We start from the raw sequence: 16,483 nt of genomic DNA on the forward strand, positions 1-16,483 counted from the left end.
ATTTTAAAAAAAGAGCCTGGAAGGAACAATATTAAAAGATTAACAATAGATGCCTTACAGTGATAGCAATATGATTTTTCTTCTTTTTTTTTTTTATGTTTTGTATATTCTACAATGAATATATACTGTAAATAGGAAAAACCAAAATAAGCTATTAAAAATTGTCTTATGGACATGGGTCAGATCAATTTTCCAATTAAAATATCAGAAGACATAGTGAAGTTAATGTAGGAATTTAAGGCTTTTGGTTTCAAGTTCTGTTGCCAAGAACGTGTTTTAGTAAACAAAAAGCTTCTACATCACAATCTATGAAATAGATTGAATATCTCATTCTGAAAAGTAACAGCCATTTAATTTTCAACAGTGATTAAAAAAATCCATAAACAGGAGCTGGTTCCTTTCCTTTATTAACATTTATATACTGAAGTTTTTCTAAATTTCTAAAGCACAAAAAAGTGCTTCATAGAAAAAGATAATAGTTCTGGATCTATCATCCCTTGGAAATATATTTGAGGATTTCTATTAAAGTGGTAAAGTTGTCAGATATCTGACCCTTTCCTAGCCGTTTGAAGAGGAGGTAAGTCTGCAAGTCGAAGGTAATTTTGGAAATAATTTATAGTAAAGACATTGTTTGTGCTCTTTTATGCTGATTATTTATAGTTTTTCTTTCATATTTAATTTTAGACAAGCTATCTATGATGCGTTTGAGCGTTTTCTGCATAAATACGCTAACTGATTGGATCACATGCAAGCATGTTTTTGACGAGGAATTTTCATCGTATGATGATGTGAAGAACAAGCAGACAGCACTGTATATCTAATTTGCTACCAATGTAGCGTGGAATTCAGTATTATAGATCAGTCAACCATAAACTTGAAATATATTTGAATCATTTTAAACCAATATTTGGATTAAATAATGTTTAAGTATTTTCTTATTGTTGGTGGGGTACCATACACACAGTATCTGGTCTATTTGTTACTATTTATTCAAATTTAAAATTGTTATTGTAAACAATTAATTTTTAATAAACTTATAGAAAGTCTACTGATTTCTAATGGAACTGCTAAGTTAAACTAACTTTGTAATTCTTCAGTCTTTATTGTATCCTGTTCTATGAAATGTTTTCTATTGAATTGATTTGAGAAATGTGTGCATTTCTTTTTTGGAGCCAGGGTAAACTTATAATCTTGTTTTCAACTTTAGTTAATTTCTGCCACGGAAGTAGTTATGATGTGTAAAATCAGTTTTAACTGAATTCCAAAAAAAACCTGATTGTTTTGTAAGTGCTTTTAATAATTAAAATGGGTACTGAAGTGCAGAGAAGATACATAAGATTTAGCTAGATTTTAAAACTCTGTCAAATATTAGGCTAAAAAAATTAAACATATTTCCCCTACTTGAAAAGTTTCAATTCACACAAAATGGAAATAAGAAAATACTTAATGTGTAAATTGATGGATACTGTGTCTAGCATTTTCTTGCATCCCTACTCTACTGGGTACCAACTGGGTATGCTTAAACATCTAACTTTATTTAGGCCAAGTACTTCACAGCTTTGGCTTTTTGGTTTCAGATATTAATAGCCACATATTTAATTGATTTGTCCCATACTAACTGTCTCACAAGAAAGACTTCAAGTTTTATACAATAATGTAAGCTATTGAGAATTGGGAGTAGATGACAAGATTTGGTGCTTTCTTTTTATATTAAAATTCTAAGCCTGAGGCTAAAATGTTAAAAAAAAGAAACTAGAAAATATATTTGGGTATTATGTGAAGATTTGGAGTAAATGTGTTTTAAGTTTGTTTTTTTGTTTGTTTGTTTTGTTTTGTTTTTTAATCTGTTACCTATGAATGACTTTTACGTATGTCTTAGTGTGGTGAAGATACATATACATGAATTATAATGTGCCTTTTTGCAGCCTTTTAAAGGAGATTTTATTTTTCACTCTAATGACTCCATCATCTTAATTTTTAACACTATCTAAAAATTAATATGAAGTCTTTGATGGCATACAAAGTAGTAACTTCTTTATACCTGTTCTTTAGCATAACAAACCAACCACAGTACAGCTATGTGACCTGTTGGTGGAAATTTATGTATTCATACCAGAATGTTTAGTTTTAACTGAAAGTATAAAATCTACTAAAGTTCATCCACAAAATATTCTTTAAATATATTAAAGTTTATTGTCAAATAAGTTACAGTATTTTCTTATGTCATGTATATATTGAGGTGAAATGAACAATGGTTTTAATAAAACCAAAACTTTATTTTTCACAAAAACATTTCTTAGTAAGCAAAAAGGTATTATAGTGTGTGAATTTCTCTTAACAAAAGAACAAAATTTCATTTAGTTTTAATTAACTGAGGCATAACATTTTCTCAAATAAATGTGAAAAGGGTATGTGTCAACTAAAATGTCATCTTTTAACCAGATGTTTTAAGAATTTATCCACATAGCTACCTAAATTGATAAATTCAAAGTACAAAATACATTAAAAGTTTTTTTAAAATCCACCCCCAATATTGGGTTAAGCTTTATGACTTATGTGTATGTATTTATTTGTTAAATAAGTGCTGGTTTGCCTGCCATTTTCAGGATAAAGTACATACACTGCTAGAAATTCATTTAGACTAGAGTTGCAAATAGTCCACTCAAGCCAGTTTGGCCTACAGTTGTGTTTTATATGGTAGGCATAATAGTTCAAAACTTTTTGAACTTGAAAAGCCTTTAGACTGGGCATTCATTCACAGTTTGCACAGTTCAATGGACTCCCTTTTTTTCTTATATCAGACTATTTCACTACTTTTTATTTCCTATCCAGCCTGTGAAGACATTTGATTTTGAGACCCCTGATTTGGATGGGTGGTTAGAAGTTTCCGAATTTCATGATTTGCTTATATTGTAATTACTATTAAATAATTTTATCATATGCATTTTACATTTTTTCTTATGAATAATTTTTTTTGGTATGGTGCTTTCTAACAGTTTTGAATTCTTAACAATGTAAATGAAATTTTAAAATCCACTTCTAAAAATCTTATACTACAAAATAAAAAAGTTATTTAAAGTGTTAATTATTTGCTTTTTTAAAAGGTGTATAATTATAAATGTTCCTCAGCTTGGGTCATTTCAATTGTCTTGTCTTTGAAATCACTGATTTTTTTTCCTTCTGCCAGCTCCAATTTGTACTTCACAGCTTTGGCTTTTTGGTTTCAGATATTAATAGCCACTTTCTTGAAACATTCTACAGAATTTCTCATTTCAGTTATTTTCATCTTCAATTCCATATTTCTTTTCAGTTCTTTTTCAAAATTTCTATCTTTTTATTGAGAGTGTCATATTGGTCATTCATTGTTTTCCTGATATCCTTTGGATCTCTCTATTCCTTTTTTCTTTTCTACATATTGAGGATCATTTTTTAAAAGTCTTTGTCCAGTATGTCCAAAGTCTAGTCTTCTTTATTGATGGTTTCTGGATTTTTATCTTGTTCCTTTGTATTGGCCATCAGTTCCTGTCACTTTGTTTTGTAATCTTTGTTCCATGCTGTAGATTTTAATACTTTAAAAGTGTTAACTCTGAGATTTAGTCCTTGAGCTGCTGTCTGTTCCTTAAATTTGTATCTAGCTACTAATAGGATAGGGATTTGAGTGCCAGAAGCTTACAAAAGCAATGCAAAAAAGAAAAAAAAAAAACCTTTCGACTTTTTCAGATTGATTCTATGTTGGCTGGTGCTCTCCAGAATTTAGCTCTCCTGTCAAGATTAACTCACAGCAAATGTGAAATGCTTAGTCCTCTTTGTCTTCTATAAGCCTGAGTCTTGTCTATGTTGGCTGGTGCTCTCCAGAATTTAGCTCTCCTGTCAAGATTAACTCACAGCAAATGTGAAATGCTTAGTCCTCTTTGTCTTCTATAAGCCTGAGTCTTGTCCTGGGTTTGTGCTTGTGTGTGGCTTTAAGAATTCCCCCATATATAGGAATTCTAATGACACCTCCATACCCTATGAAACAGACTTTCTCTCCTTCCCTAGTGATGTATTTTATGACTTAAAGCAGGAAATCTATTGCCGCAAGTGACTGATTTAATTGTTTCTTTGGCTAATTGCTTTAGCTATCAGCAAACTGCTTCTGCCTGCAGGACAAGTTCTGGAAGGATGAGCTCTAGAGAGTTTCCCAGTTCAGTTCCAACCTGATAGATTGGCACTGACATACAGTTAGCCAAGTATATGTGTAGTGGTTACTCTGCTTTCTCTGGAATAGGACCAGGGATCCACAATGGGAGTGTTGACTGGTTCCCTCAGGGGGCAGGGAAGCCAGTAAGGGCACCACAAGCTTCTACCATTTGTAAAGCTGTGTTTTCTTGATTCAACCCTTGCCCTGTTACTGCAATCCTTTAATTGTTTTCTCTTGTTTTGAGGAAGATGGCTCTGCCAGTTTTGCTCTTTGTTCAAAGATTCTTTGGGGGAATCTTTGTAATGTTCTTTGCACAAAGTTTTAACTTTGAGGAAATCCCATTTATGTAAATTTTTTGTTGCTTGTGCTTTGGGTGTAATATCTAAGAATCTGTTGCCTAATACAAGATCCTGAGAGTTTTCTTATATATTGTATTCAAAGTGTTTTATGTTTTCACTCTTACATTTAGGTTCTTGATCCATTTTGAGTTACTTTTTGTATATGGTGTGAGATAGGGATACAATTTTATTCTGTTGCATGTGGGTATCCACTTTTTTAATCAAGAGTGTTTTGGCTATTTGGGATCCCATGATATGAATTTGAGGTTTGATTTTTCCATTTATGCAAAAAAGCCTCAGGGAATTTTGATAGATGTTGTGCTGAATCTGACAGATATTATGCTGAATCACTTTGGGTAGTACTGATATCTTAATATGACAAATTTTAATCCATGAATGTGGAATGTCCACTTATTAGATCCTCATTAATTTCTTTCACCAATGTTTGCTATTTTTTAATGTATAGCTCTTCTACCTTCTTGCTTAAATTTATCCCTAGGTATTTTATTCCTTTAGATATTATTGTAAATGGAATTGTTTTCTCGGTTTCTTTTTCAGATTGTTCATTGCTGGTGTATAAAACAACTTATTTTTGCATGTTAACCTTTTACCCTGCATATTTGATCAATTGGTTTATTAGCTCTAATAGGTTTCTTGTGGATTCTTTGAGATTTCTTATATATAGGATCATGTCATCTGTGTATAAAGATAGTTTTACTTCTTACTCTCCAATCTGGATGCCTTTTATTTATTTTTCATGCTTAGTTGATCTTTCTAGAACTTCCAGGACAATTGTGAATAGTAGTGGTGAAAGTGGACATGCTTGTCTTATTACCAATATTAGGGGGAAGCTTTCAGTCTTTCACCATTGAGTATAATGTTATCTGTGGATTTTTCATAAATGCTTCTTATGGATTGAACTGTGTCTGTCACTTCTCCCAAAAAAAGTTATATTGAAGTCTTAATCCTCAATAAATGAAAATATGACCTTATTAGAAACAGTGTCATTGCATATGGAATTAGTTAAGATGACATCATACTGGAGTAGGATGAGCCCCTAATCCAGTATTACTCTGTATATTGCCTGGTATACACAGGAGCTTTGCAAAAGCCTTATTCACCAGAGTATCTTACTCCCCAGATATTCCTCCTAAGCTTTTGGTATGTCCATTGAAATATTTTGCCTCACCTGTCAATACCTGGTTAAAATTATAGTAAAAATTAAAACATACTAAGCATGTTTAAAGATAGTTTTAGACAATAGAATTAATAATTATGATTTAATGAACACATTTTTTTTCATACATCCATTACAAAAATTGAGCAAGTACTAGGCCGTAAAGTGATGCCCACAAATTTCAGAGACTCACAAGCATATAGTATATAATCACTTTTAAGTAGAAAGCAATTTTTATAAAGATAAATTAATGCCTATATGTTTGGATACTTAAAAACATTTCTAAAAATTCATGGTTAAAAGAGGAAATTTGAAAATAGAAATAGATGTCAGTGAAGATGGTGGAGTAGAGGACTCTGAGGGCCTATCCCTCCTCCAAAACTGTTGAAAGAAATCTGGCAAACACTGTTCAAATCAACCCTGTTGGGACTCTGGAAAATAGTCAAAGGTTTACAGCAACCAAGCAAATGCTGAAATTAGAAAGAGGTAATTGAAAAACAGAAGGGGGGCCCAAGATGGCGGATTATGAGAGATGAAGTAAAATAAAATACTCTTACATGAAAAGCATTAGATGAAAGAAAGTGCTCCAGAATAGCAGTTCCAGGTTTCTACAGGCTGGGCACAGTCCGCTACATCCACAATAACTGTGTGCTTGGTGAAACTGAGAGACTGTGTTCAAAATTGAGTGTTTTGAGCTGCTGGGGAAACGGCACTTGGCAACTGCAGTGGGGAGAAACCTGGGGTCGGTGTTTGGAGGCAGGTTACTTTGAGGACAGCTTTGGATCCAGCAGTGGGAGTCCCACAGTTGAACGTGGTGGGGAGTGTCTTCCACGCCCTGTGCACCTGCTTCAGGATCTGACATGGGTGATAGCCTTTCGGACATTTGCAGCTAATTATCCTGGATCCAGGAACAGGCCGCTGTAGCAGGCAGAGGACCACAGAAGTGGGAAGTTACCACACCCCATACAGCCATTTTTTCAGCCAGCTGCGAGGCACTCTGCAGCACCTCAGCCAAGACCTCCCCTTGGGGATTCTGTTCACCTGTGATGTGCAGTCTTTCTCCACAGAGGCTGCGGAGTGCACAGCTTAGAAGTGGGGTCCTGAAGGAGAGTGCGAAGAGCCCTACACCAATCCCAGGGACTTGGCCCATGGCAGAGAGGGATTGTGGGGAATCTGAGCTGAAGGGTTGGACTCATGCAACAACCCCAGGCTATTCAGTTGCAGCCCCAGTTATGGCTGGGAGTTCTGGGTCTTAAAGCTGTCTTCCCTGCCTAACTGCTCATGGCACACCCCCTACCCTCAGGGCTGGCAGTATCAACAGTAAAGGGAAAATTGGTGCATTAATTGGACTTCCAAAAGGTTTGGACCATCAGTTGCTGCACAAAGTTGGGAAGAACTGGCTTGAGGATAATAGGTAGCCGGGGGGCACCATCTGCTGGTAGGTCAGGGAAAGTGCTCCACCAACCTGTAGGTTTTTCAAATTAAAGATGATTGTTAAAATAAGCCTGCATGTCCTAAAAGAACCCTATCAAGATAAGCAAATGCCAAGAGGCCAAAAACAGAAACTTTTAAAGCACATGAAGAAACCAGAATACATGGATAACCCAAGCACCCAAATTAAAAAACCAAAGTAGATGCAGAACTTGGAGCAATTAATCAAAGAAGTAATCACAACAAGATCATGGCTCAGGATATAAAGGACATCAAGAAGACCCTAGAAGAGCATGAAGAACAATTTACAAGAGTAAATAAAAACAACAGATGAGCCTATGGAAATAAAAGAAACTTGGTCAAATTAAAAAGATCCTCGAAACTCATAGCAGAAGATTAGATGAATTCAAAGAATGAGTAAGCGAACTGGAAAAAAATGTTTTGGAGAGTGAAAGTGCAAAAGAACAAATGAAGAAAAAATTAGAAAATTTGAAATAGATCTCAGGGATATGATGGACAACATGCAGTGCACAAATATAAGAATCACTGGTGAGGCGGGGCAAGATGGCAGACTGTTGAGCTGTAAGTTTTAGTTACTCCTCCAGGAAAGTAGGTAAAAAGCCAGGAACTGCGTGGACTGGACACCACAGAGCAATCTGTCTTTGGGCATACTTCATACAACACTCATGAAAATGTCGAACTGCTGAGATCAGCGAAATCTGTAAGTTTTTGCGGCCAGGGGACCCGCGCCCCTCCCTGCCAGGCTCAGTCCCGTGGGAGGAGGGGCTGTCAGCTCCGGGAAGGAGAAGGGAGAACTGCAGTGGTAGCCCTTCTCGGAAACTCATTCTACTGATCCATACTCCAACCATAGATAGACTGAGACCAGATACCAGAGAATCTGAGAGCTGCCAGCCCAGCAGAGAGGAGACAGGCATAGAAAAAAAAATAACACGAAAAACTCCAAAATAAAAGCAGAGGATTTTTGGAGTTCTGGTGAACACAGAAAGGGGAAGGGCGGAGCTCAGGCCTTGAGGCGCATATGCAAATCCCGAAGAAAAGCTGATCTCTCTGCCCTGTGGACCTTTCCTTAATGGCCCTGGTTGCTTTGTATATTAGCATTTCAATAACCCATTAGATCTCTGAGGAGGGCCCTTTTTTTTTTTTTTTTTTAATCCTTTTTTCTTTTTCTAAAACAATTACTCTAAGAAGCCCAATACAGAAAGCTTCAAAGAATTGCAATTTGGGCACGTCAAGTCAAGAGCAGAACTAAGAGAGCTCTGAGACAAAAGGCAATAATCCAGTGGCTGGGAAAATTCACTAAACACCACAACTTCCCAAGAAAAGGGGGGTGTCCGCTCACAGCCACCATCCTGGTGGACAGGAAACACTCCTGCCCATCGCCAGCCCCATAGCCCAGAGCTGCCCCAGAAAACCCAGTGTGACGGAAGTGCTTCAAATAATAGGCACACACCACAAAACTGGGCGTGGACATTAGCCTTCCCTGCAACCTCAGCTGATTGTCCCAGAGCTGGGAAGGTGGAGCAGTGTGAATTAACAAAGCCCCATTCAGCCATCATTTGAGCAGACTGGGAGCCTCCCTACACAGCCCAGCAGCCCAGAACTGCCCTGGGGGGATGGCACTCACCTGTGACATAGCACAGTCATCCCTCAACAGAGGACCCGGGGTGCACAGCCTGGAAGAGGGGCCCACTTGCAAGTCTCAGGAGCCATACGCCAAAACCAAAGACTTGTGGGTCAGTGGCAGAGACAAACTGTGGCAGGACTGAACTGAAGGATTAGACTATTGCAGCAGCTTTAAAACTCTAGGATCATCAGGGAGATTTGATTGTTAGGGCCACCCCCCCTCCCCGACTGCCCAGAAACACACCCCACATACAGGGCAGGCAACAACAACTACACACGCAAGCTTGGTACACCAATTGGACCCCACAAGGCTCACTCCCCCACTCACCAAAAAGGCTAAACAGGGGAGAACTGGCTTGTGGAGAACAGGTGGCTCGTGGACGCCACCTGCTGGTTAGTTAGAGAAAGTGTACTCCACAAAGCTGTAGATCTGATAAATTAGAGATAAGGACTTCAATAGGTCTACAAACCCTAAAAGAACCCTATCAAGTTCAGCAAATGCCACGAGGCCAAAAACAACAGAAAATTGTGAAGCATATGAAAAAAACAGACGATATGGATAACCCAAGCCCAAGCACCCAAATCAAAAGACCAGAAGACACACAGCACCTAGAGCAGCTACTCAAAGAACTAAAGATGAACAATGAAACCATAGTACGGGATATGAAGGAAATCAAGAAGACTCTAGAAAAGCATAAAGAAGACATTGCAAGACTAAATAAAAAAATGGATGATCTTATGGAAATTAAAGAAACTGTTGACCAAATTAAAAAGACTCTGGACACTCATAGTACAAGACTAGAGGAAGTTGAACAATGAATCAGTGACCTGGAAGATGACAGAATGGAAAATGAAAGCAGAAAAGAAAGAATGGGGAAAAAATTGAAAAAATCGAAATGGACCTCAGGGATATGATAGATAATATGAAACGTCCAAATATAAGACTCATTGGTGTCCCAGAAGGGGAAGAAAAGGGTAAAGGTCTAGGAAGAGTATTCAAAGAAATTGTTGGGGAAAACTTCCCAAATCTTCTAAACAACATAAATACACAAATCATAAATGCTCAGCGAACTCCAAATAGAATAAATCCAAATAAACCCACTCCGAGACATATACTGATCACACTGTCAAACACAGAAGAGAAGGAGCAAGTTCTGAAAGCAGCAAGAGAAAAGCAATTCACCACATACAAAGGAAACAGCATAAGACTAAGTAGTGACTACTCAGCAGCCACCATGGAGGCAAGAAGGCAGTGGCACGATATATTTAAAATTCTGAGTGAGAAAAATTTCCAGCCAAGAATACTTTATCCAGCAAAGCTCTCCTTCAAATTTGAGGGAGAGCTTAAATTTTTCACAGACAAACAAATGCTGAGAGAATTTGCTAACAAGAGACCTGCCCTACTGGAGATACTAAAGGGAGCCCTACAGACAGAGAAACAAAGACAGGACAGAGAGACTTGGAGAAAGGTTCAGTACTAAAGAGATTCGGTATGGGTACAATAAAGGATATTAATAGAGAGAGGGAAAAATATGGCAAACATAAACCAAAGGATAAGATGGCCGATTCAAGAAATGCCTTCACGGTTTTAACGTTGAATGTAAATGGATTAAACTCCCCAATTAAAAGATATAGATTCACAGAATGGATAAAAAATAATGAACCATCAATATGTTGCATACAAGAGACTCATCTTAGACACAGGGACACAAAGAAACTGAAAGTGAAAGGATGGAAAAAAATATTTCATGCAAGCTACAGCCAAAAGAAAGCAGATGTAGCAATATTAATCTCAGATAAAATAGACTTCAAATGCAGGGATGTTTTGAGAGACAAAGAAGGCCACTACATACTAATAAAAGGGGCAATTCATCAAGAAGAAATAACAATCGTAAATGTCTATGCACCCAATCAAGGTGCCACAAAATACATGAGAGAAACACTGGCAAAAGTAAAGGAAGCAATTGATGTTTCCACAATAATTGTGGGAGACTTCAACACATCACTCTCTCCTATAGATAGATCAACCAGACAGAAGACCAATAAGGAAATTGAAAACCTAAACAATCTGATAAATGAATTAGATTTAACAGACATATGCAGGACATTACAGCCCAAATCACCAGGATACACATACTTTTCTAGTGCTCATGGAACTTTCTCCAGAATAGATCATATGCTGGGACATAAAACAAGCCTCAATAAATTTAAAAAGATTGAAATTATTCAAAGCACATTCTCTGACCACAATGGAATACAATTAGAAGTCAATAACCATCAGAGACTTAGAAAATTCACAAATACCTGGAGGTTAAACAACACACTCCTAAACAATCAGTGGGTTAAAGAAGAAATAGCAAGAGAAATTGCTAAATATATAGAGACGAATGAAAATGAGAACACAACATACCAAAACCTATGGGATGCAGCAAAAGCAGTGCTAAGGGGGAAATTTATAGCACTAAACGCATATATTAAAAAGGAAGAAAGAGCCAAAATAAAAGAACTAATGGATCAACTGAAGAAGCTAGAAAATGAACAGCAAACCAATCCTAAACCAAGTAGAAGAAAAGAAATAACAAGAATTAAAGCAGAAATAAATGACATAGAGAACAAAAAAACAATAGAGAGGATAAATATCACCAAAATATCACCAAAAGTTGGTTCTTTGAGAAGATCAACAAGATTGACAAGCCCCTAGCTAGACTGACAAAATCAAAAAGAGAGAAGACCCATATAAACAGATCCAAGAAGAACAGATAAGCTATTTAACGTTCTGGGGATGCGCAGAAATGACTATGGTCTGTTAATTTCTGATGGATATAGTAGGAACAAGTTCACAGAAATGTTGCTATATTATGTAACTTTCTTGGGGTAAAGTATATATTTTGGGGGAGTGTTTATATGTTTATAGATGCATATAAACAAAATAATGAATGAAAAAGGTGACATAACTGCAGATCCTGAAGAAATTTAAAAAATTATAAGAGGATACTATGAACAACTGTATGCCAACAAACTGGATAATGTTGAGGAAATGGACAATTTCCTGGAAACATATGAACAACCTAGACTGACCAGAGAAGAAATAGAAGACCTCAACCAACCCTTCACAAGCAAAGAGATCCAATCAGTCATCAAAAATCTTCCCACAAATAAATGCCCAGGGCCAGATGGCTTCACAGGGGAATTCTACCAAACTTTCCAGAAAGAACTGACACCAATCTTACTCAAACTCTTTGAAAACATTGAAGAAAATGGAACACTACCTAACTCATTTTATGAAGCTAACATCAATCTAATACCAACACCAGGCAAAGATGCTACAAAAAAGGAAAACTACCGGCCAATCTCCCTAATGAATATAGATGCAAAAATCCTCAACAAAATACTTGCAAATCGAATCCAAAGACACATTAAAAAAATCATACACCATGACCAAGTGGGGTTCATTCCAGGCATGCAAGGATGGTTCAACATAAGAAAAACAATCAATGTATTACAACACATTAAAAACTCGAAAGGGAAAAATCAATTGATCATCTCAATAGATGCAGAAAAATCCTTTGACAAAATCCAACAACCCTTTTTGATAAAAACACTTCAAAAGGTAGGAATTGAAGGAAACTTCCTCAACATGATAAAGAGCATATATGAAAAACCCACAGCCAGTATAGTACTCAATGGTGAGAGACTGAAAGCCTTCCCTCTAAGATCAGGAACAAGACAAGGATGCCCGCTGTCACCACTATTATTCAACATTGTGCTGGAAGTGCTAGCCAGGGCAATCCGGCAAGACAAAGAAATAAAAGGCATCCAAATTGGAAAAGAAGAAGTAAAACTGTCATTGTTTGCAGATGATATGATCTTATATCTAGAAAACCCTGAGAAATCGAGGATACAACTACTAGAGCTAATAAACAAATTTAGCAAAGTAGCGGGATACAAGATTAATGCACATAAGTCAGTAATGTTTCTATATGCTAGAAATGAACAAACTGAAGAGACACTCAAGAAAAAGATACCATTTTCAATAGCAACTAAAAAAATCAAGTACCTAGGAATAAACTTAACCAAAGATGTAAAAGACCTATACAAAGAAAACTACATAACTCTACTAAAAGAAATAGAAGGGGACCTTAAAAGATGGAAAAAGATTCCATGTTCATGGATAGGAAGGCTAAATGTCATTAAGATGTCAATTCTACCCAAACTCATCTACAGATTCAATGCAATCCCGATCAAAATTCCAACAACCTACTTTGCAGACTTGGAAAAGCTAGTTATCAAATTTATTTGGAAAGGGAAGATGCCTCGAATTGCTAAAGACACTCTAAAAAAGAAAAACCAAGTGGGAGGACTTACACTCCCTGACTTTGAAGCTTATTATAAAGCCACAGTTGCCAAAACAGCATGGTACTGGCACAAAGATAGACATATAGATCAATGGAATCGAATGGAGAATTCAGAGATAGACCCTCAGATCTATGGCCGACTGATCTTTGATAAGGCCCCCAAAGTCACTGAACTGAGCCATAATGGTCTTTTCAACAAATGGGGCTGGGAGAGTTGGATATCCATATCCAAAAGAATGAAAGAGGACCCCTACCTCACCCCCTACACAAAAATTAACTCAAAATGGACCAAAGATCTCAATATAAAAGAAAGTACCATAAAACTCCTAGAAGATAATGTAGGAAAACATCTTCAAGACCTTGTATTAGGCGGCCACTTCTTAGACTTTACACCCAAAGCACAAGCAACAAAAGAGAAAATAGATAAATGGGAACTCCTCAAGCTTAGAAGTTTCTGCACCTCAAAGGAATTTCTCAAAAAGGTAAAGAGGCAGCCAACTCAATGGGAAAAAATTTTTGGAAACCATGTATCTGACAAAAGACTGATATCTTGCATATACAAAGAAATCCTACAACTCAATGAAAATAGTACAGACAGCCCAATTATAAAATGGGCAAAAGATATGAAAAGACAGTTCTCTGAAGAGGAAATACAAATGGCCAAGAAACACATGAAAAAATGTTCAGCTTCACTAGCTATTAGAGAGATTCAAATTAAGACCACAATGAGATACCATCTAACACCGGTTAGAATGGCTGCCATTAAACAAACAGGAAACTACAAATGCTGGAGGGGATGTGGAGAAATTGGAACTCTTATTCATTGTTGGTGGGACTGTATAATGGTTCAGCCACTCTGGAAGTCAGTCTGGCAGTTCCTTAGAAAACTAGATATAGAGCTACCATTCGATCCAGCGATTGCACTTCTCGGTATATACCCGGAAGATCGGAAAGCAGTGACACGAACAGATATCTGCACGCCAATGTTCATAGCAGCATTGTTCACAATTGCCAAGAGATGGGAACAACCCAAATGTCCTTCAACAGATGAGTGGATAAATAAAATGTGGTATATACACACGATGGAATACTACACGGCAGTAAGAAGGAACGATCTGGTGAAACATATGACAACATGGATGAACCTTGAAGACATAATGCTGAGCGAAATAAGCCAGGCACAAAAAGAGAAATATTATATGCTACCACTAATGTGAACTTTGAAAAATGTAAAACAAATGGTTTATAATGTAGAATGTAGGGGAACTAGCAGTAGAGAGCAATTAAGGAAGGGGGAAGAATAATCCAAGAAGAACAGATAAGCTATTTAACGTTCTGGGGATGCGCAGAAATGACTATGGTCTGTTAATTTCTGATGGATATAGTAGGAACAAGTTCACAGAAATGTTGCTATATTATGTAACTTTCTTGGGGTAAAGTAGGAACATGTTGGAAGTTAAGCAGTTATCTTAGGTTAGTTGTCTTTTTCTTACTCCCTTGTTATGGTCTCTTTGAAATGTTGTTTTATTGTATGTTTGTTTTCTTTTTAACTTTTTTTTTCATACAGTTGATTTAAAAAGAAGGGAAAGTTAAAAAAAAAATAAAAGAAAGAAAAACAAGGGAAAAAAAAAAGATGTAGTGCCCCCTTGAGGAGCCTGTGGAGAATGCAGGGGTATTTGCCTACCCCACCTCAATGGTTGCTAACATGACCACAGACATAGGGGACTGGTGGTTTGATGGGTTGAGCCCTCTACCATAAATTTTACCCTTGGGAAGACGATTGCTGCAAAGGAGAGGCTAGGCCTCCCTATATTTGTGCCTAAGAGTCTCCTCCTGAATGCCTCTTTGTTGCTCAGATGTGGCCCTCTCTCTCTGGCTAAGCCAACTTGAAAGGTGAAATCACTGCCCTCCCCCCTACGTGGGATCAGACACCCAGGGGAGTGAATCTCCCTGGCAACGTGGAATATGACTCCCAGGGAGGAATGTAGACCCGGCATCGTGGGACTGAGAACATCTTCTTGACCAAAAGGGGGATGTGAAAGGAAATGAAATAAGCTTCAGTGGCAGAGAGATTCCAAAACGAGCCGAGAGATCACTCTGGTGGGCACTCTTACGCACACTTTAGACAACCCTTCTTAGGTTCCAAAGAATTGGAGTAGTTGGTGGTGGATACCTGAAACTATCAAACTACAACCCAGAACCCATGAATCTCGAAGACAGTTGTATAAAAATGTAGCTTATGAGGGGTGACAAGGGGATTGGGAAAGCCATAAGGACCACACTCCACTTTGTCTAGTTTATGGATGGATGAGTAGAAAAATAGGGGAAGGAAACAAACAGACAAAGGTACCCAGTGTTCTTTTTTACTTCAATTGCTCTTTTTCACTCTAATTATTATTCTTGTTATTTTTGTGTGTGTGCTAATGAAGGTGTCAGGGATTGATTTAGGTGATGAATGTACAACTATGTAATGGTACTGTAAACAATCGAAAGTACAATTTGTTTTGTATGACTGCGTGGTATGTGAATATATCTCAATAAAATGATGATAAAAAAAAAAAAAAAAGAATCACTGGAGTTCCTGAAGGAGAAGGGTAAAAGATTAGGAATAGTATTCAAAGACACTATTGGAGAAAACTTCCCAGCCCTTCTAAATGACATAAATACACAAATCATAGACATGCACAAACTCCAAATAGAATAAATCCAAATAAACCCATTCCAAGACAAATTCTGATCAGATTATCAAATGCTGAAGAGAAGGAGCAAGTTCTGAAAGCAGCAAGAGAGAAGGAATTCACCACATAAAAGGGAAACAATATAAGGCTAAGTAGTGACTACTCAGCAGCCACCATGGAGGTGAGAATGCAATGGTGTGACATATTTAATATTCTGAAAGAGAAAAACTGCAAACCAAGAATTCTTTATCCAGCAAAGCTTTCCTTCAGATTTGAGGAAGAGCTTAAAATCTTCACACACATACAAATACTGAGACAATTTGCTAACAAGATACTTGCCCTACAAGAGATACTAATGGGAGCGCTAATGGCAGAGAAAAAAAGAAAGGAGAGAGGTGTGGAGAAGGGATCAAAATTAGAGTATTACTAAGGGTAGGTAAAAGGAAATAAAGATAGAGGTGAAAAAAAAATCTGACAAATAAAAACCAAAGGATAAGATGGCTGATTCAAGAAATGCCTTCAGAGTAATAATATGGAATGTGAATGGATTAAATTCCCAATTAAAAGATATAGATTGGCAGAATGGATTAAATAACATGAACCATCAATATGTTGCTTACAAGAGACTCATCTTAGACCCAAAGACACAAAAAAATTGAAAGAGGAAGAATGGAAAAAAA

At 37.0% G+C, this 16,483-nt stretch overlaps 1 protein-coding gene across 5 annotated transcripts in view; it reads left to right on the plus strand.

Annotated features, from left to right (window-relative positions):
* Window positions 1-3,085, plus strand: part of ABHD18 (abhydrolase domain containing 18) — a 99,720-nt gene extending 96,635 nt beyond the window's left edge. For all 5 annotated transcript variants that reach the window (XM_037830633.1, XM_037830631.1, XM_037830629.1 and 2 more), the window contains one exon: window positions 685-3,085. In XM_037830633.1, the coding sequence (XP_037686561.1) occupies window positions 685-736 (52 nt within the window). In that variant the 3' untranslated portion in view covers window positions 737-3,085. The remainder of the gene's footprint in view (window positions 1-684) is intronic.
* The last annotated feature ends 13,398 nt before the right edge of the window (window positions 3,086-16,483 follow it).

The sequence above is a fragment of the Choloepus didactylus genome, chromosome 3 (assembly GCF_015220235.1).
Source record: "Choloepus didactylus isolate mChoDid1 chromosome 3, mChoDid1.pri, whole genome shotgun sequence".
Lineage (NCBI taxonomy): Eukaryota > Metazoa > Chordata > Mammalia > Pilosa > Megalonychidae > Choloepus > Choloepus didactylus.